The 22,071-nt window shown below is 41.1% G+C and overlaps 1 protein-coding gene across 3 annotated transcripts; it reads left to right on the top strand.

Moving 5' to 3' along the window:
* Nucleotides 1–8,168: 8,168 nt before the first annotated feature.
* tp53inp2b (tumor protein p53 inducible nuclear protein 2b) lies at nt 8,169–20,704 on the top strand. Of its 3 annotated transcripts, none has more exons than XM_039689862.2 (4): nt 8,169–8,450; nt 10,912–11,260; nt 15,395–15,827; nt 17,132–20,704. In XM_039689862.2, exons 2-4 carry the CDS (start codon nt 11,137–11,139, stop codon nt 17,397–17,399), a joined length of 825 nt encoding a protein of 274 aa, XP_039545796.2. In that variant the 5' UTR covers nt 8,169–8,450; nt 10,912–11,136; the 3' UTR covers nt 17,400–20,704. The 3 variants fall into 3 exon arrangements, with proteins under 3 accessions (XP_039545796.2, XP_039545795.2, XP_039545798.2); XM_039689861.2 differs by having other exon boundaries at nt 8,169–8,459; XM_039689864.2 differs by having other exon boundaries at nt 8,176–8,459; nt 15,698–15,827.
* The last annotated feature ends 1,367 nt before the right edge of the window (nt 20,705–22,071 follow it).

The following is a 22,071-nucleotide window of genomic DNA, read 5'->3' as shown; positions in this document are numbered from 1 at the left end:
TTAGCTTCTGCGGCAATAGACCTCAGGCCCTGTTCACTCCTGGTGTTAAGAGTGTGGATCGGATCACAAGTACTGTAGACGAGGGAGACATGTTCCTGTTAACACCTGGTGTTTTAATCGTTTCTTTTGTCCACTTTCGAACACTTCTGTCCTGATTTCCTCAAACGGAGGGACTATGATCTAATGCACACGGAGACGACGGGAAACACACGGAGAGCATCAGTTTTTTCTGCTCTTAGACACAAGACCAGCTGAACGCTGTGTGTGTGTGTGTGTGTGTTAGAAATCAGGAACGGTGAGAGCACATTGTGCTTGATATGTTTTTCATCTTCAAACCAAACGTGTGTCTCCAGCCGACAGTTTAAACCCCGTCTGTCTAGAGCTCTTTCCATAATGTTACGCATTAGTTTAGTAGACGGCCTTTTGAACACACTCGACCACATGAGCGTTACACTACTAAAGCAATCCGGTCGAATGTGTTTTCTCCCTCTGGAAGTGGCTGAAAGTGGACGAGCTCTAAACATGTTAGACCCGTTTACACCGGTGAATTTTTGATCATTTATAGTGTCCACTAGTGATCCGATCGACCAAAACACATCTTAACACCAGAGCCTTATTCAGGCTGAGAGGGACAGAATACAGTGCGCTTAATGGACTGCACTGTTGTTTAAAGGAGTAGTTCACTTTTAAAAAAAACTTTTGCTGATAATTTACTCTCCCCCATGTCATCCAAGATGTCCATGTCTTTCTTTCTTCAGTCAAAATTCCAGCATTTTTCTCCATATAATGGACTTCAGCGGGAACCAATCGGCTCAAGGTCCAGAGTTTCAGTACAGCTTCAAAGAGCTTTAGACCCGTTTACCAGTGATGCGCGGGTCAATGTATAAACAACCCTCAACCGATCGACGTTTTCAGCTACCCGCCCGCAACTCGGACCGCAAAAAAAAAAGTTAAAAAAATATTGTACCCGACCCGCTTCCTGACCGCATTTTTTAAAAGTAGTAAATGCTCATCGGAGCGTTATTGGGCCATAGACGTGTAACAACACAGCATCGCAAGAAGACGCAGGCCTACACATAACAAAGGCAAAGCCAGCACTTTGGTCATCATCTTTCATTATTTCAGCAAATGTCTCCCACACTTTTACTCTTTCTATTTGTGTATTTGCGGAGCTTCCACTCCCCAGTCTTCACCTTTTCTCTTGCCGCCTCCATCTCTCTGCAGACTGTAGTGATCATAGACATGGCCGGTTCGTTAACGAATCGTTCTTTTGAACCGGCTCTTTTTAGTGAACCGGTCGAACCAGTACACTAAATCGAACTGAATCGTTCGAAACAGTTCGCGTCTTGCGTCAGCGCTGATCCACAAGTTACTAAAGTTACTCACTTTCAGACATGCCTGACAGTCCCTCCGTATCGAAATAAATCAATATCCTGAATTATATTTTACTCCAGTAACTCCAACAGTTCACTGAACCGAGACATGTTGGTGCCACTGTTGAGAGAAGTGATCAGTCCCTCCAGGATTTCACGATTTTTTTTTTGTGATTTTTGCGATCAAAATGACTGATTTTGTGGTGGTAGTTTCCAAAAATTTGTGAAAAAATTTGCGATTTATATATAACATTTACCATAATACTATTCAGTCCTTCCAGAAAAACGCGGAGTTTTTTTGTGATTGTTGCGGGCAAAAATTTATTGATTACTCGGCCCGTTTTCTTTAAAAATGCCGCGGGATATTTATGCAATTTTATGCGATGAAATTGCAGGAATTTGCAAAAATTGCGGTTTGATGAAAAAGAGAAAAAAAGTGATTCCCCCAACATCCTGTTCTCACCAGGCTAATGTAAGAGTCATTTCTTATTACTTCCTTTGATAAGCAAGCATACTACATCATAGAAAGTGCTGGGAATATTTCATTTCTCATCTTGTTTTATTTCAGACTGTAACGAGTGTAAATAAGGTGTGGCCCCTTTAAGAGCTGCGCGCTCCCTGTTGAACTCTCTGCAGTGTTATATGTGCGCCTCGAACACCCCATGTGTGCGGGTAATTTCTGTTTGATGCTACTTCTTTTATCTTATGTTGTTTATTAAGTAATACAGTTTTACGAGTTCGATTTGTGAGATGTCAATCGCCTCCGTGAGTCTGTCCGGCGTCGCGTAATTGTGTCACTTCATACCGTTCCCATGGAAACGGGGAAATGGCTGCTCTTGTGTGAAGCAAACGCAACATTTTTCAACTTTCTGCTAAAATACATGTGACTTTTTTTGCAACGAAAATGCGAGGATTATGAAATTATGCAAACCCCGCATATTTTGCACGGAAATCGGCAATTTATGCGGCGAAAGTGCGGCGTATTTGAAAAAATGCGGCCCCCGCATAAATATGCGGACTTTGGCTGATTTTGCATTGAATTCAGCGATCGCATAATCGCGTTTTTCTGGAGGGACTGAGTGATGAGCACGAGCAGCTGATACTGCGTACTACCGAACGCACAGGGACAGGGGTTCTCAAATCACCAGTATAGAACCGAGAACTGTTTTAGACTGAGCTTCTGTGTTATCTTCGTGCCAGTTATTCAGCCAATAATGTGTAGGGCTGTATATTTCATCCAAAAATTGTGTCTAGTACTATATTAATACAAATGTTTAATTGGCATCTTTTTTCAAACGACCCGACCGACCGCGACCCGAATATCATTAAAAACATTTTTGGATGACCCGTAACTGCGGGTAACCGCGGGTGACCGCAGGCACCCGCTCATATCGGATCAACCCGCGCATCACTGCTGTTTACACCGGTGAATTTTCGATCATTTAGAGCGTCCACTAGCGGTCTGATCGACCAAAACGCATCTGTGGTGGACTGTTCCAAAGTATAGGAGCAATTGCAGAGCCCTGTCCCCAAAAGTCCGCAACCTGGTGCGGGGGGTGACCGGGTCCTTGTCAGAGGACCGACTGAGTATAGGGATGGAGGAGGTCACTGAGGTATTTTGGTGAGAGTCCATGGAGAGATTTGTAAGTGAGCAGAAGGATCTTGTAGGTGATGCGTGACTTGACTGGCAACCAGTGAAGCTGTTGGATGATGGGAGTGATATGCTGCCAGGACTTAGTATAGGTTATCACAGACAGGACATCATTGCAGTAATCCAGACGGGAGGTGATAAAGGCAAGAATGAGTGTCTCAGCTACTGGTTCTGTTAATATGGGACCTGAAAGATAGAGTGGCGTCCTGAATGACGCCCAGGTTGTGCACCTCAGGAGAAGGGGAAATGCAGCAGCCATCCACTACCAGAGCCAGGTCACCAACTTCCCTGAGCAGTTACTGTTCAGTTTGAGTAGGTTTGTGGTCATCCATGTTTTGAGTTCCTGCAAGCAGTTGACTGGTTGTGTGGGTGGAAGCTGGGAGGAGGGGTTTGTGCTGATATAAAGTTGAATGTCATCGGCGTAGCAGTGGTAGCTGAGTCCATGTTTACGGATAATCTGACCTATGGGTAGTGTGTAAATGGTGAACAACAGCGGACCAAGCACAGAGCCCTGGGGTACACCATGGTTGGGCGGGTGCTGGATCAGAATTTGAGCCATTTAGGGCGATGAATTGTTTCTGGTCAGTGAGATAGGACCGGAACCAGGACAGTGTTGTGCCTCTGAGGCCGATGAGCTCAGACAGACGGTGGAGAAGGATAGTATGTGAAACTGTATTAAAGGATTAGTTCACTTTTGAAAAAACTTTTGCTGATAATTTACTCACCCCCATGTCATCCAAGATGTCCATGTCTTTCTTTCCTCAGTCGAAAAGAAATTTAGGTTTTTGATGAAAACATTCCAGGATTTTTCTCCATATAATGGACTTCAATGGGAACCGGATGGTTCAAGGTCCAAAAGATAGTGTTAATAACAGTTCCAGATGCAGCTTCAAATGTCTTTAAACGACACCAAACGATGAATAAGGGTCTTATCATGCGAAACGATCGGTTATTTCAAAACTTGTTCCAAAAATTTAACTTTTCTAAGGACAAATGCTAGCCTTGCTCTATTCTCTGAGGCGCGTTTGTAACGTCACGTAATACGTAATTACGTTCAAAAGGTCACGGGCGACGTAGCCGGAAGTACAGAATCAAAATCGTCCGACATCGTTGTTTTTCCTTTTAATTCCTTTTTTTGTAAACGGTGTTTGAGCTAGTTTGCACGTTCAACCTATGCGTTCAACTTGTAAACACTGACTCTGTACTTTCGGCTACGTCGTCCGTGACCTTTTGAACGTAATTACGTAATACGGGACGTTGCAAACGCGCCTCACAGAATAGAGCAAGGCTAGCATTTGTCCTTAGAAAAGTTACATTTTTGGAATAAGTTTTGAAATAACCGATCGTTTCGCATGATAAGACCCTTATTCATCGTTTGGTGTCGTTTAAAGACATTTGAAGCTGCATCTGAAACTGTTATTAACTGTCTTTTGGACCTTGAACCATCCGGTTCCCATTGAAGTCCATTATATGGAGAAAAATCCTGGAATGTTTTCATCAAAAACCTAAATTTCTTTTCGACTGAGGAAAGAAAGACATGGACATCTTGGATGACATGGGGGTGAGTAAATTATCAGCAAAAGTTTTTTCAAAAGTGAACTAATCCTTTAAAAGCTGCAGAGAGGTCGAGAAAGGTGAGGATGGAGATGGGGCCGTTGTCAGCAGCAAGAAGGAGGTCATTAGTGATTTTGATGAGGGCGGTCTCAGCACTATAGTGTCTACTCCTATCTAAAGGTGAACTACTCCTTTAACAACATAGTGACTCTTGAACTGATGAAAGACTGTTGAAACGTTTGAAATATTTGAGTTGTGAAAATAACACGATCTAGGATCTTTAGCAGTGTGGGAATATCTATTCCTCACAGCCTCGTTTTCATCCCCGTTCAATATGGCGTCTAACCTGACTAATGGCGCTTTTCCACTGCACAGTACGGTACGGTTCGGCTCAGTACGCTTCGACTCGGCGCGGAACAGTTCGGCTCGCTTTGCGTTTCCATTGCAGTAGTACCCCTTTAAAGTGTGTGGGACTGATCGTTATTTGCGCGCGCCTCTACTGCCATGACATCATCTTAAAAGCGCCACATTTTCAAACCCACAACACAGGAACAATGGAGACTATCGAGGGGATGATGTTCCTGATTCTCGGTATGTGGTTGTTTTTAACTGCTAGACGGAAAAATGTGTTTAAAATGAGGCTGGTGGCAGCAAAACAAAAATACTGCTAAAAAAGTGTCTTGTATCGCAAATCCAATGACGCTAGTAGTGACGATTCTGTCTGACCAATCAGTGATCTGCAGTGTTTCACGTCACATTTTAGTACCGGTACGGTACGCTTGGAACCTCAACAGACCAGGTACCATTTAAAGCGACCTGAAGCGAACCGTACTGTACCGTACTATGCAGTGGAAAAGCGCCTTAAGGTCTATGGCACCAGAAAAGCAAATATTGTTTCCAAACAGGTTTTCCAACCACTCCCTCCACCCCACAGTCACGCCATTGGTTGAGTCAGAAGCTGACATTGCTTAAAGAAACAGAGCAATGTTGTGAGAGAAGCAAAGAAACACTAAGGGCACACACAGACAGACATGTGGTCAGACACAAGACAAACAAAGAAACTTTGAACAGTGAAAAGACATACAAGACTGTCAACTAATGTTTCTGAAAATAATGTAGTGTATTATAATGTTTATGGGTATTAAAAAGGGCTAAATGTGCATATAGTGAATGAAATTATTATTTTTTAATTCATTAAAAATTATTGAATTTAATTAAAATTAAAATTTTAAATAATTTATTAATTTTGTGTGTGTGTGAGTATGTGTGAGAGAAAGAGAGGCAGAGAAAGAGAGAAAGTGAGAGAGAGACAGGGAGAGAGAGAGAGAGAGAGAGGCATTCATGGTTGTAAAACATCAGTTATAGACCGAACACTTTAATATATAATATCATGTCCCGAACTGAACACTGGGGCATGTTGTCACAGATAAAAGAACCGACTGGAGGCTTTTGTATGTGTTTATTATTATTACAAAACGGTTTCACAAATTTTATCAAGGATCATGATTCATCTCCATGTTTACTATTATTATTTTATTAGTAATGACAACCTCATCCAGGGTGTGTGAGTCCAGTCAGCAGGTGGACGGGAGGAGTTATGAGAGGATCACACACGCACACACACAGAATCCTCTCTAGCATCCCTGACTGTGGAAATGGCTGCATATAGTTATTATAATATGTGGCTGTGTTCACTTGCTTTTACTAAATGAAGAAGCACTGGAACGTGTGGAAGACTGGCAGCAACAACCGATGTCTGGTCGCATTAATATGAGCACATCTACAAATAGTGATTGATGTTGCAACATCTATTTCTATTACATCATTTGTAACCTAGGCCATAAACTGTTCCTATTTAAAGTCTACTGCTATAGGACCAAAACAGCAATCCAAAATACATATACATATACACACACACATATCTTTAACTTATTTTTATGACCAATCCTAAAATGCATGCAATCAAAATGTTTTTATAGCTCAAAATCTGTAAAAAAAAAAAAAAAAAAAAAAACATGCAAAATTATTATATATCTGCTATAATAAGAGCAAATATGCAGATGAAAACACTCCAAATTAAAGGGAACTACATTTGAGTTATTATCTGAAGATCCTGTCAACCATCAAGGTCTTTATATCCGTAGTCCTTCACAGGCTGCTGACATCATATCAGTGATCAGACCGTGCGTTGTGATTGGTCACAGGTGACACGTGGCAGTCTAAGCCCCGCCCCCACTGTGAGAGGGAATGGAGGAATGTGGAGAGGGAGGAGCAGGCAATATTTACAAACACTGTTTAAAGAGACAGAGCTCACAAAACATGACCTCGCAGCTGCTGATCATATTACCTGCAGGATCAGGGTATATTCAGCTCATCCAAACAAAGCCCCGGGACAGGACATTTTAAACGGGTGCTAATGGAAACCAGAAGCAGTTACCGTGACATCAACAACACTTTATATCTTTAACTACAAATTACTTGACCTTTGTTTGCAAATCTTCCATAGTCATGAAATTCTAACTCTACATTTTTCAACTTTTCTAAATAAAACAACATATAGGCTGTCAAAAGTGTAAACACACTTGTGAACTACTTATTTTTATTATTTAAAACAAAACAACAAAAACCATTCAAATGCTGTCATCTTTAACGCTGACTGTCTGCAATTTCATAAGGGACAAGTAATGAGAGGCTGTTCACTGCAGAGCCAAATGACATCCAGCTCCCCCTTTCTGGATTTTCCTTTTTTCAACCCATGACTCGATCCCTCCACACGTTAGATCCACTGAGGGGGAGCTGGACAGCATTTGGATCTGCAGTGAACACCGCTTGCAAAGAATAGAAGATAAGACCATAGAAATATTCCACATTCAACGATTCCTGACATGCCAGCACGTCGGCCATCTTGGAACAGTCAGCACACACTGTAACAATCAATGACACCAGATCAAAACTGCACAGCTTCTGGTTGTAAAACAATGTTGCCACAACAATAGAAACTTTCACATTTTAGAATGTGTTGGTTTGTGTTTTTATAAATATTCACTTAATATTACAATAGTACTTTTTAATGTTTTAACTTTGTAATGCCTTGATTTTACTGTGTTGTGTTAGTTTAGCTAAATAAAGACGGCGCAGATACAGCGACCCATAGAAATAGATGCTAAGCTCTCAGCTCCATCTTTTATTTTTGACAGGAATGAAAGTTATGCTGTGATACATCTCTTCAGTGGATTGTACTGTTATATAATGTATTTTTGGATTGTTCTGCTAATGAAACACTGCAAAAATATCTTTCCAAGAAGTTCCAGTAGACCAAAAAACAACAACAAAAAAAACAGTACGAGCTGTAGAAAATAATAAGCGATCTGGGAGCTTTTTACAGCAGATGCCATTGGGAACGGCCTCGCTGTCATAGCACTGACTGAATGGGGTCTTTGAGGCATCTATATTTTCTATGGACAAGACTATCGGCCCACCCCCCACCGTTCGCTAATAGCTCTAGAACTGGTGTAAATCTGTGATTGGTAGCGCCCGGAGTGGGCGGAGTCAGGGCCGTTGCTACGAGCGCCGTGACGTCACCATCAGCTGTTTTGTACGCTCTGTATTCTGATCTGCGGATCAGCTGGGCGAAGCAATAACATCCCAAACCATATCTGCCGAAAAACACACACAGCTCGCATACTGCGGCTCAAACGTCGTGTAACGCAGAACTTACACGTCGATTTCTTCTAAGAAGAAAGACTTTTTTCATATTTTTCTTGTGAATTTACTACCTCATATAAAAAGTATACCTAAAGCTATGCTTTAAGATTTTTTTTGTGTTTTTTTATTGTGTGGTCGTCGCGTTTACAACTTGAATAATTTTGCAGGTAAGACAGGTAAGACGCTCAATACATCTCCTTCTGTCTTTTTAAAGCGAGATCTGTTTTGCAGCAGAATTGAGTCGGTCTGTTAACATTGCTCTAGATCTGACCTGCTTTGAACGCCAGCGATAACAACAGCTGTCCATAAACCACAGATTGCCCATAAATGGGTCTGTTTGGACAGTATTTTTATTCTGTTTTCCGTTTTAACGCGCGCGCTCTCATTTCTATCATACATCACGGTCACTGTTTTGCTCTCGTCATAGATCGCAGCCGTTGACCGAAGCCAGTTTTCTCGTCGATTTTCTGATTGCTCTTCTCACAGAATGCGCCTTAAAAATGGCATTAATGGCAAAATTGTGTTTTCAAGTCGACGTTGAATGTCAATGGATGGAATTTTTGGCATTTTGCGTATAGGAAAAACATGTAACGTTATATTCGATCAGCAACATTATCCGTTTATTATCCGATCAGCAACATTATCCTCGGTTTTTTATTAAACCAGCTATATTATTGAATAGAGTGTGATTTTTCGGGTTGACATATACAGTCTGTGGTTATTTGAGTGATTTGAGAGCGCTGGTAATACCCTTGATCCGAGCTGTCATTGCTTTGACCCTTTGCGCTCAGCCAGCCTCTCTCTCTCTCTCTCTCTCTCTCTCTCTCTCTCTCTCTCTCTCTCTCTCTCTCTCTCTCTCAATTCAATTCAATTCAGAAAGCTTTATTGGCATGACAAAAAATACATTTTGTATTGCCAAAGCGTCAAAACAACATAGAAAATGTTGTTCTCTCTCTCTCTCTCTCTCTCTCTCTCTCTCTCTCTCTCTCTCTCTCTCTCTCTCTCTCTCTCTCTCTCTCTCTCTCTCTAAAGCTGCATGTTAGACGTACGCTAAAACCTTTTTTATTATTAAGAAACGCATTATGTTTGATGTACACATTAAATATGAAAACTATTTTTATACCCTGTTGTAGTCATAAACAGGTTTTTTTCTTGTTTATATCAAAACGAACCCGCCTCTCTTCTGTTGTTGCGGCCTCTGTCCGCTAAGAGGAGGGCGGTGTCTGTTGTGTCTATGGCGTCAGCATCATCAGTCATCTGAAGCCCCGCCCACTGACTCACTCTGCCTGCCTGTAGGGGAGCCAGTGGGACTGAAAGTACAATTAATACAGTTCATTGAATTAAAAATAAGAGATAATTTCTTATGTGCATAAATGAACATTAGATAAGCTTGTATTTGTATTAATAGTTAATGTGATTTGAAATCTCTATGCAAATAGATGTTGATGAACAGACAGGCAGACAATTGTGCAAATAATATTATGATAATATTCTGGCCTGCAAACTCCCAAGAACAGGTACTGGTCATATTTCATATTCATATTCCGCTCATAGTTAACAAGTTCTGGTCATACATTTTAATCCAAAATTAGAGAAAAAAATTTGACATTTAATTTGGCATAAAGAATGCAGTGTATTTTGGAGGGTTATGATTTTTTACAATTATGAAAATTACAGTGTTTGTAATTAAAAAAAATCACCATGTAATTATTTTATAGATTATTTATTGGTTATTTATAGCTCATATTGTCACATTAAACATTAGTATAATATAAATACTAGTAGTGCCACCAAGTTTGTTGTTAAACAGACTGTTAAATGTTATTTCTATGAATTTTTTTTTCCACAAACAGAGTTTCTGTGGGTCTAAAAAGTGCCTTAATTCACTCTTACACTAATTGAGGCCTCAAAGGTCATAAATCAGAGACCATCTGAAATTCATAAACTCATGGCATTAAAGGTTGCATACGTTGCAATAATATCTTCCTTAGTAATGTTGTCCTGTTTTCCAAATATCTAAACATCTTTAAATCTCAAAATACATTTACTTGAGATGCAAATGAACTCTTGAAAAAAATTAAACAAGAACAAATATTTGAATCTATCAATGAATTATGTAAACTTCCCTTTGAATACTTTTTTTTCCTGATCCCATTGGCAGATATTTGTTATTCGTTTAATAATAAACTCACTTCATTTTGATCAATTTCACAGAAAGCAAGACTTCATATTTTATGGATCTCCAGTAAATGCATCCTTGATTTAAGAATCTTTAGACATTTGATCTGCAGGACAAGACAAATACAGAGGAAGAACAGAGAAAGAACATCATTTTTGTGCAGTGTGTTTAGAGGATACAGTCAAATATATTTCCATATTCCAGTGGTTGGGAGCAGAGCGATTCAAGCTACTTCTTTGTAAAATGAATTAAAACGGATATCTGAAAGTTGTATTTTCAAACTCTTGACTCTACTGATGTATTGTGTTCCCTTCAATTATTCCTTACGTTTTCTTTATTTGATGTGTACTTAAAGTCTTAAATTTACCTTCATAAACCCTAAAAATATTTCATGATATGGTTTTCTTGACCATCCATCCTGTTCTTTTTTCTGTCTCTTTCATATGTAGATCTTTGCACCACAACAACCAAGTGAGACCTTATATTGCACTGCGCCTTCTCTGAGACTACAAAAAAAGGCCAATACGTCTGTGATCGACCAGCCTTCCGTCACATCACTGAAAAAAAACAACAACAACATTAGTCACTATAGTTAATAAAAACGAAACAAATATTTCTAAGGCAGCTATCCCTCAGGAAACACAAAACTTTGACCTTTGACCTCCGAGGCAGCCATGTTCCAGCGGCTCAGCAGTCTGATCTTTGGGAGCGAGGAAGAAGGTACTCCAGAACTAAAGGGACCAAAGCCCTGTGTGACTGAGGCTGATGAAGAGGGATGGCTCCTGGTCAATCTGCCCGGTGAGTGTCCTACACAAACAACGAAAAACACTGTCTTTAATGGGACCTAAATTTATTAAGGTAACTTTAAAGATTGTTGAGGTAGCAAGGCAAAATGCTATTGTATATAGGGGGATTACTGTATATGAATTCGGAAAATGTTGGCTTGGTTCCAAAACCTAGTGAACTGCCTCACTATTTACTGCCTATATAGGCCATTATCTTCTAAGACATCATTATCGTAACCACCATGGAACACTTTTTTACAAAAAACGCTCAAGAATTGTCAATAGCGTTTGACATTAGCATGTTGCTAAGCTAAAGACGTGAACAAACTTACTTGAGTATCTTAACATAAATACTTCTTGCTACATGAGCTCAATTTTGTGTGTCTTGTTCCGGATTGTGTCAGACACCCCCCTTCCCACCCCAGAACTCGCTTTTTACCCCCGGAACGGGATTTTTACTGGGAATCCCCTTCTCCCTTACCCCAAGGAACTCACTTTTTACCCCTCCCAACATGATTTTTACTGGTGAGTCCCTCACCACAAGGAAGTTGCTTTTCATCCTCCGAAACTTGATTTGATTTTTACTGGGGAGGCCCTCCCCCAAAAGGAAGTCACTTTTTACCCCCCGGAAGATGATTTTTACTGGGGATCCCCTCCCCACTTCACCCCAAGGAACTCACTTTTCAACCCTCGAACTTGATTTTTACTGGGGATCTTCACCCCAAGGAACTCGCTTTTCAACCCTCGAAATTGATTTTTATTGGGAACCCCCTCCCCACTTCACCCCAAGGAACTCACTTTTTAACCCCCAAACATGATTTTTACTGGGGATCCCCTCCCCGCTTTACCCCAAGGAACTCGCTTTGACCCTTGAACATGATTTTTACTGGGGATCCCCTCCCTGCTTCACCCCAAGGAACTCGCTTTTTAACCCTCAAACATGATTTTTACTGGGGATCCCCTCACCGCTTCACCCCAAGGAACTCGCTTCTTAACCCTCAAACATGATTTTTACTGGGGATCCCCTCACCGCTTCACCCCAAGGAACTCGCTTTTCAACTGTCGAAATTGATTTTACTGGGGATCCCCTCCCCACTTCACCCCAAGGAACTCACTTTTTAACCCTCAAACATGATTTTCACTGGGGATCCCCTCCCCGCTTCACCCCAAGGAACTCGCTTTTCGACCCTTGAACATGATTTTTACTGGGGATGCCCTCCCCGCTTCACCCCAAGGAACTCGCTTTTCGACCCTTGAACATGATTTTTACTGGGGATCCCCTCCCCTCTTTACCCCAAGGAACTCGCTTTTTAACCCTCAAACATGATTTTTACTGGGGATCCCCTCACCGCTTCACCCCAAGGAACTCGCTTTTCAACCGTCGAACTTAATTTTTACTGGGATCTTCACCCCAAGGAACTCGCTTTTCAATCCTCGAAATTGATTTTTACTGGGGATCCCCTCCCCACTTCACCCCAAGGAACTCGCTATTCAACCCTCAAACTTGATTTTTACTGGGGATCCCCTCCCCACTTCACCCCAAGGAACTCGCTTTTCAACCGTCAAACTTGATTTTTACTAGAGATCCCCTCCCCACTTCACCCCAAGGAACTCGCTTTTCAACCCTCAAACATGATTTTTACTGGGGATCCCCTCACCGCTTCACCCCAAGGAACTCGCTTTTCTACCCTTGAACTTGATTTTTACTGGGGATCCCTCCCCGCTTCACCCCAAGGAACTCGCTTTTCTACCCTTGAACTTGATTTTTACTGGAAATCCCTCCCCGCTTCACCCCAAGGAACTTGCTTTTCGACCCTTGAACATGATTTTTACTGGTGATCCCCTCCCCACTTCACCCCAAGGAACTCGCTTTTTAACCCTCAAACATGATTTTTACTGGGGATCCCCTCCCCGCTTCACCCCAAGGAACTCGCTTTTCAACCCTCGAACTTGATTTTTACTGGGGATGCCCTCCCCGCTTCACCCCAAGGAACTCGCTTTTCGACCCTTGAACATGATTTTTACTGGGGATCCCCTCCCCTCTTCACCCAAAGGAACTCGCTTTTTAACCCTCAAACATGATTTTTACTGGGGATCCCCTCACCGCTTCACCCCAAGGAACTCGCTTTTCAACCGTCGAACTTGATTTTTACTGGGATCTTCACCCCAAGGAACTCGCTTTTCAATCCTCGAAATTGATATTTACTGGGGATCCCCTCCCCACTTCACCCCAAGGAACTCGCTATTCAACCCTCAAACTTGATTTTTACTGGGGATCCCCCCCCCCACTTCACCCCAAGGAACTCGCTTTTCAACCGTCAAACTTGATTTTTACTAGAGATCCCCTCCCCACTTCACCCCAAGGAACTCGCTTTTCAACCCTCAAACATGATTTTTACTGGGGATCCCCTCCCCGCTTCACCCCAAGGAACTCGCTTTTCTACCCTTGAACTTGATTTTTACTGGGAATCCCTCCCCGCTTCACCCCAAGGAACTTGCTTTTCGACCCTTGAACATGATTTTTACTGGTGATCCCCTCCCCACTTCACCCTAAGGAACTCGCTTTTGAACCCTCAAACATGATTTTTACTGGGGATCCCCTCCCCGCTTCACCCCAAGGAACTCGCTTTTCAACCCTCGAACTTGATTTTTACTGGGGATCTTCACCCCAAGGAACTCGCTTTTCAACCCTCGAAATTGATTTTTACTGGGGATCCCCTCCCCACTTCACCCCAAGGAACTCGCTTTTCAACCCTCAAACTTGATTTTTACTGGGGTTCCCCTACCCAATTCAACCCAAGGAACTCGCTTTTCAACCCTCAAACATGATTTTTACTGGGGATCCCCTCTCCACTTCACCCCAAGGAACTCGCTTTTCAACCCTCAAACATGATTTTTACTGGGGATCCCCTCCCCACTTCACCCCAAGGAACTCGCTTTTTGACCCTTGAACATGATTTGTACTGGGAATCCTCTCCCCACTTCAGCTCAAGGAACTCGCTTTTCGACACTTGAACATGATTTTTACTGGGGATCCCTCCCCGATTCACCCCAAGGCACTTGCTTTTCGACCCTTGAACATGATTTTTACTGGGGATCTCCTCCCCGCTTCACCCCAAGGAAGTCTATTTTCGACCCTTGAACATGATTTTTACTGGGGATCCCCTCCCTGCTTCACCCCAAGGAACTCGCTTTTTAACCTTCGAACATGCTTCTTACTGGGGATCCCCTCCCCGCTTCACCCCAAGGAACTCGCTTTTCAACCCCCAGAACGTATTGGAGCTATTTTTGGCCGGGGCGGATGGGTTTTGATTAGCAATTGGGCTGGTTTTGTTATGCAAACCTTGCAACCCTCTTTGTGTTGTTTAATTGCCATTCACCAATCCTATCCTGCTACACAGGATAGTAAAGTGCTTAGAGAATGTGCACTCTAGAATCTCGCTGAAAGAAGTAGGTGTCACTAGAGGCGAGAAAGGTGGTGACAATTCTCCCCCCACCCCATGGAATGCATTTTCAATCGAGGGGAACACCACCCCCAAACCTGCCCCCGCCTCCGCCCCGGAACGTGATTTTAACTGAGGGGAACAATATATGTACATGAAAGCGAATAATATCACAAAATCACTGCAAGAGAAATTCATTCACCACGACAGCCCTACATGTCTATAACTACCCAGATAATAATAATAGTCTGGTATAATAAACAGTCATTCAAAGATAACTCTATCACCCCCTTGAGCTCTTAGGTTTGTCATGCCCACAAAACATAAGTAAGGTGAAGTGTGAAATTTCTTTGCCAATTTGCCATTATTCCCAATAGTCCAACCCCAAGTATCGCCAAAAGTTGAGGCAGTTTTGAGGCTAGGCTTTAGAACAAAGTCATTGAGATTTTATAAAGTAGTACATGGGGATTAGAGAATAGCAATATTTTAAAAGGGTTATAAGAAACTAATGACAGTATTCCTATTCTCTATGTTTTTCTGTTGTTTCTGTATCCCTTCTCATTTCTCCATATTTGAATGAATTCCTTTTACTGGTATGTGTGCTCATGGTACTGGCATCCCCCATTCGCATGGCTTCAACCAAACCTTTCACATTCTGAAAATACACCCTGTACTGTCTTCTATCTCTTCGTACTTCATTTAAGGCGAGGATGGGCAAGAGGCAGTATCAGTAGCACGCCCCTGTCCCCGCAGTGAATGTCATGCATTTCCGATATGTGGCCCCTCTCCTCATACCTGCAAAAAACGCAGGACTACTAGAGCAGGCAGGAGAGAGGCAGCACATCCTTCCTCCCCTTCCATCTGCTCTCCTCCTGATCCCGCCTCCTTGTCTCACCTTGAGTCAGTAGAAGTGAATGTGTTGTTAAGCGAGCGGGGCTCGAGCTCCTGTAGTGACTGCAGCATGGATGAGAGCTGGTTTGTCACCCCTCCCCCCTGTTTTACTGCAGAGGGAGCCACGGCGGAGGCTAGTCCCATGGAAGACCTCCTCATCGAGCACCCCAGCATGTCTGTGTACGTCTCGGCTGGCCCTCTCCCTCCGATGGAAGAGAGCACCACCAGCCTGGCCGGCAGTGTTAGGTAAATTTCACTTCCACAGTTAGCGAAGTTTTACACATGCAATATTTAAATTTATGCATTATTGATTTTCAAACCTGTCTCCCCGCACTGCACATTTTGTATATCTCCCTTATCAGACACCTAATTCGGGTCTTGCAGTCTGTACTAATGAGTTGTTGAGTTAAATCAGGTGTGATTTAAGATGATGATGCATACGTGCTTGGGGGCCTCCAGGACAGGTTTGAAAACCCCTGATTTAGCATACTCTTTTATCCGACTATCCAGGGGTTAGGTCTCTAACCCTGCTCTTAGAGATCTACCGCCTCAGCTTCAGGGTTCAGTTCCAACTCCAGTCAAACACACCTGAACCAGCTAATCAAGGTGTTCAGAGTTAGCTGGAAATTACAGGGCAGGTGTTTTGAATCTGAACTCTGTAGGTAGGTAGCTTTTTTTAGAAGTAGGTTTGGATACCCTGGTATAGCAATTCCTCACAGAGCCGACAATGTTTGTAGTAAATAAATTCCAGGTTTATTAGAAAGCTAGATTAGAAAACAAGAAATGCAGAGAAAATAAAAACAAGAGGTAACCAGGCGAAACGCAACACATTTCCAGCATTAAGTAATTCTGTTAACTGAAAGCAACAAAGGGGTTCTATGGTTGAGGTCCACTGTCCTGCAGAGTTGAGCTCCAACACTGATAAAAACTTGCTTGCCTATGTGGTTAGGGGTTAGAATCCGTGTGTATATGGTGACGCAAAAGAGTGTGAAATTCAATGTAGTGTGCACTACTGGCGGCTAGGTGGCAACGTGAAGCACTGCCACACAACAACACCAAGTCCGCGCGCCTGCGTACAACCTTCACTGTCAAGCAGACTTTTGCGTTTTTACCGTTTACACGGGAACGCAGTGGAGCGTTTTTAAGATTTCCACTCTGGAGGGTGGTTTCACTTTTTTGCGTTTTTAAACCCCAAAAACGCCGTCGTCATGTAAACAAAAGGCACATCCGATACAATTTTTTTTACGTTTTCACCCAGGAGCGTTCTCGTGTAAACAGGGCCGTAAGCTCCAGTCCTAATTTAAAACACCTGAATCAGCTAATCAAGATCTTCAGGATCACTATAAACTTACAGCCAAAAGTGTGTGAGGGCGAGTTGGAGCTACAGGAGCACGTCTGGACATCCCCGACTTACATCAAATAAAAATCATGCTGAATATCAAAAACTGGAAAGCCACTGCCTTTAATTCTGACTTCCATTTTACTACTTTTCACCTTCCAGTTTCACACCATTATTTCCATTCCTACTCAAATGTTTCCCATTCTTCCAGCAGGATGTCTGAATCGGCAGTGCCCGCTGTGACCAGGAGCAGCATGACCACACGAGTGACCCGAGGAGCGGCCGCACAGGCAGGTGCCCTAGCTAAAGTCACCCAGGTCTCCAGGGTCCAGAGGGGCAAAGCCCGCACTGAGCGTCGACACCTGGCACGCAATCGCATACAGCGCCAAAACCTTGTGCGTGAAAAGGTCCAACGGCGCACATCCCACACCCGCAACTCCTTCCTGCACCAACCGTGCCAGCGCAACATCTGCCACTGAGGCATCAAAGTTTACATTGAGGGCATTATTACGCATAGACACCCCAAGAAACCCATACCTACCAATGAATCCCCCTCCTTCTCAAATGTCCTCCCATTGCTTTTACTCGTTTTACGTCCATAATGTTATTAAGTTTCATATTAATCTGGTTTGTCCTTGAGCACAAGCCAGTCTATCTTTATCCTCTTCTCACTCGTATCTGGCAGGCAGGCCACCACAAAGCACAATTACTCTGTCTAAGATGATCTGTATATTTGCTTAAATGCCATGTACCTCCTGTGTGTGTCCTTGTAACACCTTTCCCAAGTTGGGGAAAACGTTTCCCAATCTGGGAGTATAGCAGATAAGGAGAGACATGTAAACTCTGTACAACATCCCTCTAAATGTATAACACTGACACTTCAGGTACATCAACGCTGTTTGTTGAAATATAATGAGGTTCATTTCTCACATTTGTTTAGTTAGCACAAAAAAAAAAGTCAAACAATGAACGCATTTACCCTAAAGCCCCTGGGTAAACTTCACTTTCGGGGTTACGCTCTGAGCCTTTTAAAGTATACTCTTTGGTCCTGAGCATGGAAAAGTGCGTTCGGCGCGTGCGCACTAACTTGTGGACTTTTGTATTCAAGCGCTTAAATCACTCACACACGTGCCGTTGTACGCGCACCGTCCACCATCAGGGAACGCGTACAGCCAAAGTATACTTTGGGCTTAAGATTCCCAGAAGAAAATTGTACCTAGTAATGTAATTTAGTCAAGTCCTACTGCAACGAAAGAGTCACTTGAAAGCAAGAATGAAAACTATGTAGATAAAAGTGTGAACAAGAATTAAACAGAAAAAGGCAGTTGAGAGTTTAGAGAGCAAGACAAATATAGTGGAATATTTTTGCAAAGAGGTCATTTCAAAGTAGATGTTGCTGCCTGATTTTCAACATTATGGCGCTAACTCTCAAAATTCAACTCCCAAACAATTGAATTTCATTGATATGACACAAATTTCATAGGTGTGCTCCTGCAAAGGCAGAACCCTTCCTAGAGAAGTAAGTTACAGGGAAAACAATTGGTGGAGAAAGCAGGCAGCATCAATTCTATACTCTGCATGGTAAGGAATACCCCAATATATATTTTCACCCAATATGTTTGTGTACCATGCATTTGTGTTTATTAGAGTGTTGCCTTGGGTTAGCTTAGCAACATGCTAACTTTACTGAAATGGAGTCTCTTGAGGCAGCTTCTTAAGTAATCTTTTGTAACAGAGCCTGCAGTTAAACTGAGGGTGGGCCCAGGACTGATACTATGCCAACAACACTAGATTAAATATTTTTCAGTGATCTTTTTTAGGGATATAGCCGTTGATGTGAAGCTGAATTATAGCTCCCTGTCAACATCTAATAGGAAAAGATCGTGGGGTAGTATCGGGGCAGTGTGCAATGTCTTTACAGGTCACATGATCAACATATAGAACTGAGGAGAGGTTGCCATAGGCTATAGATATAATTGTTTATAATGTGCAGGAGAGTATAGATTGTGAATTTGTGGAGGATTATTGATGGGTGACTCTTAGAAAAAAATGTCAAGAATCTTAAAATGACCTCAAAATGAAAAGGAAAACAACGAAAAAGTAATTAAATACTTAATTTTTAGTGTAGCAAAAAAAAACAGCTTGAAAGTTCCCCTGTCCCGCACTTGTGTGAGAAATCACTGTGACCACAGAAACAAAGAACGCGATCTTATGACCATTTCTCTGTTACTCAATTCATCCGTTTTCAGAGGATGTCATTATTTGCATTTCATCATGCCTCTTAAATTGATCATATGATTGTGATTTACATCTTCAGTGCCCTCTGATGTTTGCCTGTCTCTCTTGTGACGGACTCGGCGCACATGCAATCACACGAACTATCCTAAAATGTGCTATTCCTCGATAGCAAATGCCCTCAGCACATTTACAGCAAATGCGTCCACCACATTGTGATCTATCTTATGTGTGTATTCAGTAATGAATAGACTAACAATGGTGCTGAAAGTATATAATTATATGTTTGTACATTTTTTGAGACTACGTTTGCACTGTCATACGTTTTATGGAGAATCATGGTATTTAGCAGTATGTTTTCGTTTGCGTTGGTGAATGAGATGCCATTCCAACATGCATGAGTTGGGGTACAAAGCTACCTTAAGAGGTAAACAATTAGTTGCATTCAAATGTATATAGTCGCAATCTATTTACAGTTCAGTGTTTGCGTTTGGAAACATCACCTTCCTGTTTTCATGGTATCGTTTAATCATATGTCGCTCCAAAAACTTGAGTACGCTTCCGTCTGCTGCGTGATTTACGAAACGAACCAACATTTGCCATGTTGTCGATTCCACTGTTGTTGCATTGTTTGATTTCACATGCAATTTTCTTTATTTCTCCTGTTATTTAATGTTTAATCATTTTAGGAATTCTTCTTGTAGTCTTTCCAATCGCCTGCCAAAATCTGTAAATCTATTATTGTAGTTAGCTATCTCTTAACAAAATAATGTAAGTATAATGTAAATGCTTTAATTTCTTTGTTTTCATTTGAAATTGACTGATTTTTCATCATATTGACTCTACAGAGAGAGCAGTACGAATGTCAGTGGTGCATCTAGAAAAATCCAATGCCCTGTAGCCTTATAAGGGTCCTTAACATCGTCCACTCGAAGGTCGTCTTCTCTTCGCATTGTTTCTATGTATTAGATCAAGTGGACAAGGCAATATCACGTAATGAACGTAAAATCAGTGATCTCTGCCCTCTGAAGAGATCCACCTCTGTTGTTCACCGTCACAGCCGGGCACTGTAAACTCTGTGTTATTTCTCTCTCTCTCTCTCTCTGTGTGTGTGTGTGTGCGTGTGGGTGTGTTCAATATGATTAATTTAGTCTGTGGGACTTTAGAATGATGTCCGTTTGGCCTCATGAGAGGCTGGTGGAAGCAAATATAGTTATTGTGATTTAAGGGAGGATTGACTGAAAACATGAAATGAGAAAAAAAAAAGACAAAAATAAATATGCTTGTATTTTTCCTCATATTGTTATTTAGAAGAGATGTTCACCTTAGTAACAAAGTACAAAATAGAGTATTATAAAGATTGGTGTCTATGATATCTATGGTGATTGTGCCTTTCACTATTCTGCATGGTTTTCATGATGTGCCGACTGTTTCATCCATACGTCATGGGCATCAGAGACCTATGCAAAATACTATGATGGGTTTCCAGCATCCATTCAGAAATGCAGGTACCAGACAATAACAATAAACACTCAGGATGCAACTGCAATCTGGACTCATTATTCACCTGTGTGCTTATTTCTTCATCTTCACTCACTTGACTTGAAAATATAGCTAATGACAACTGTTATAAATCTCACAAAAACTTTCTTATAGAGACATTTCAAAGAAAACCACAATACTACCATGGTATAGTATGGCAAGGCGTTTTAACTTTTAATCATATCTTGATATCAACAATCACATTTTCACTAGTTAAAATAATAGTTATTGATATCAGGAATTAGATTTCTTCTAGTAACAATAGCAATTTTTGAGATCAGGAATTACATTTCAACTAGTAAAAATTTTCATTCTTGATATCAACAATTCAATTGTAACTAAAAACTATAATTCTTGATACTAACAGTTGAATTTCAACTAGTAAGAACTATAATTCTTGATATTAACAATTTATATTCTGGGAATGGCAATAGGCATATGGCAAGCCGTTTTAGCTTTTATTCATTTCCAGGATATGAATTATTGATATCAACAATGCCATTTTTTGATATCAACAATTACATTTTTTGATACCAACAATTTAATTGTTGATATCAACTTCTTTGATATCAAGAATTCAATTGTTAATATCAACAAATAAATTTTTGATATCAAAAATGTAATTCTTGATATAAAAAATGTCATTCTTGATATCAACAAGTGTATTTTCACTAGTGAAATGTCACCATTGGTTGCCATTCATAACCAATTGTTGAGATCAAGAAGTGAAATACCAATTTCACATATCAGAAATACAATTATTACTAGTAAAAACCTTTATTTTTGATATCAAGAATTCAATTGTTACTAGTTGAAATGTCTATCATCAACAATTAAATTGCTATAGTAACAATGTTCATTTTTGATATAATTCAATTTTCACTAGTGACAATGTTAATTTCTGATATCATGAATGTGAAATACATTTTAATTGAATTGTTGATATCAAGAATAGACTTTTTAACTAGTGACAATTTAATTATTGATATCAGGATTTCACATAGTAACAATGTAATTATTGATATCAAAAATGATATTTGTACTAGTAAAAAATAAATTCTTGAGATCAACAATTGATTTTGAATGGCAGCCTATGGTGAGATTTCACTAGTGAAAATACAATTACAGATATCAACAATTATAATTTTTACTAGTTCAAATTCAATTGTTGATATCAAGAATTATCATTTTAACTAGTGAAAATGTAAATGTTGGTATCAAGAATTAGCATACTAGTGGAAATCTTATTCCTGATATAAAAAAATGCATTGTTTCAAGGAAAAATCTAATTCATTTGTTGATATCGACAATTAGTACATTTTCAACCCTGCTCCTGCCGATCGACTGTCCTGCACAGTTCATCTTCAACTTTAA

The sequence above is a fragment of the Pimephales promelas genome, chromosome 20 (genome assembly GCF_988280905.1).
Source record: "Pimephales promelas chromosome 20, fPimPro1.hap1.1, whole genome shotgun sequence".
In the NCBI taxonomy this organism is placed as follows: domain Eukaryota; kingdom Metazoa; phylum Chordata; class Actinopteri; order Cypriniformes; family Leuciscidae; genus Pimephales; species Pimephales promelas.
Note: the sequence above shows the minus strand (reverse complement) of the source record. Positions and strands in the feature narration are given on the sequence as shown.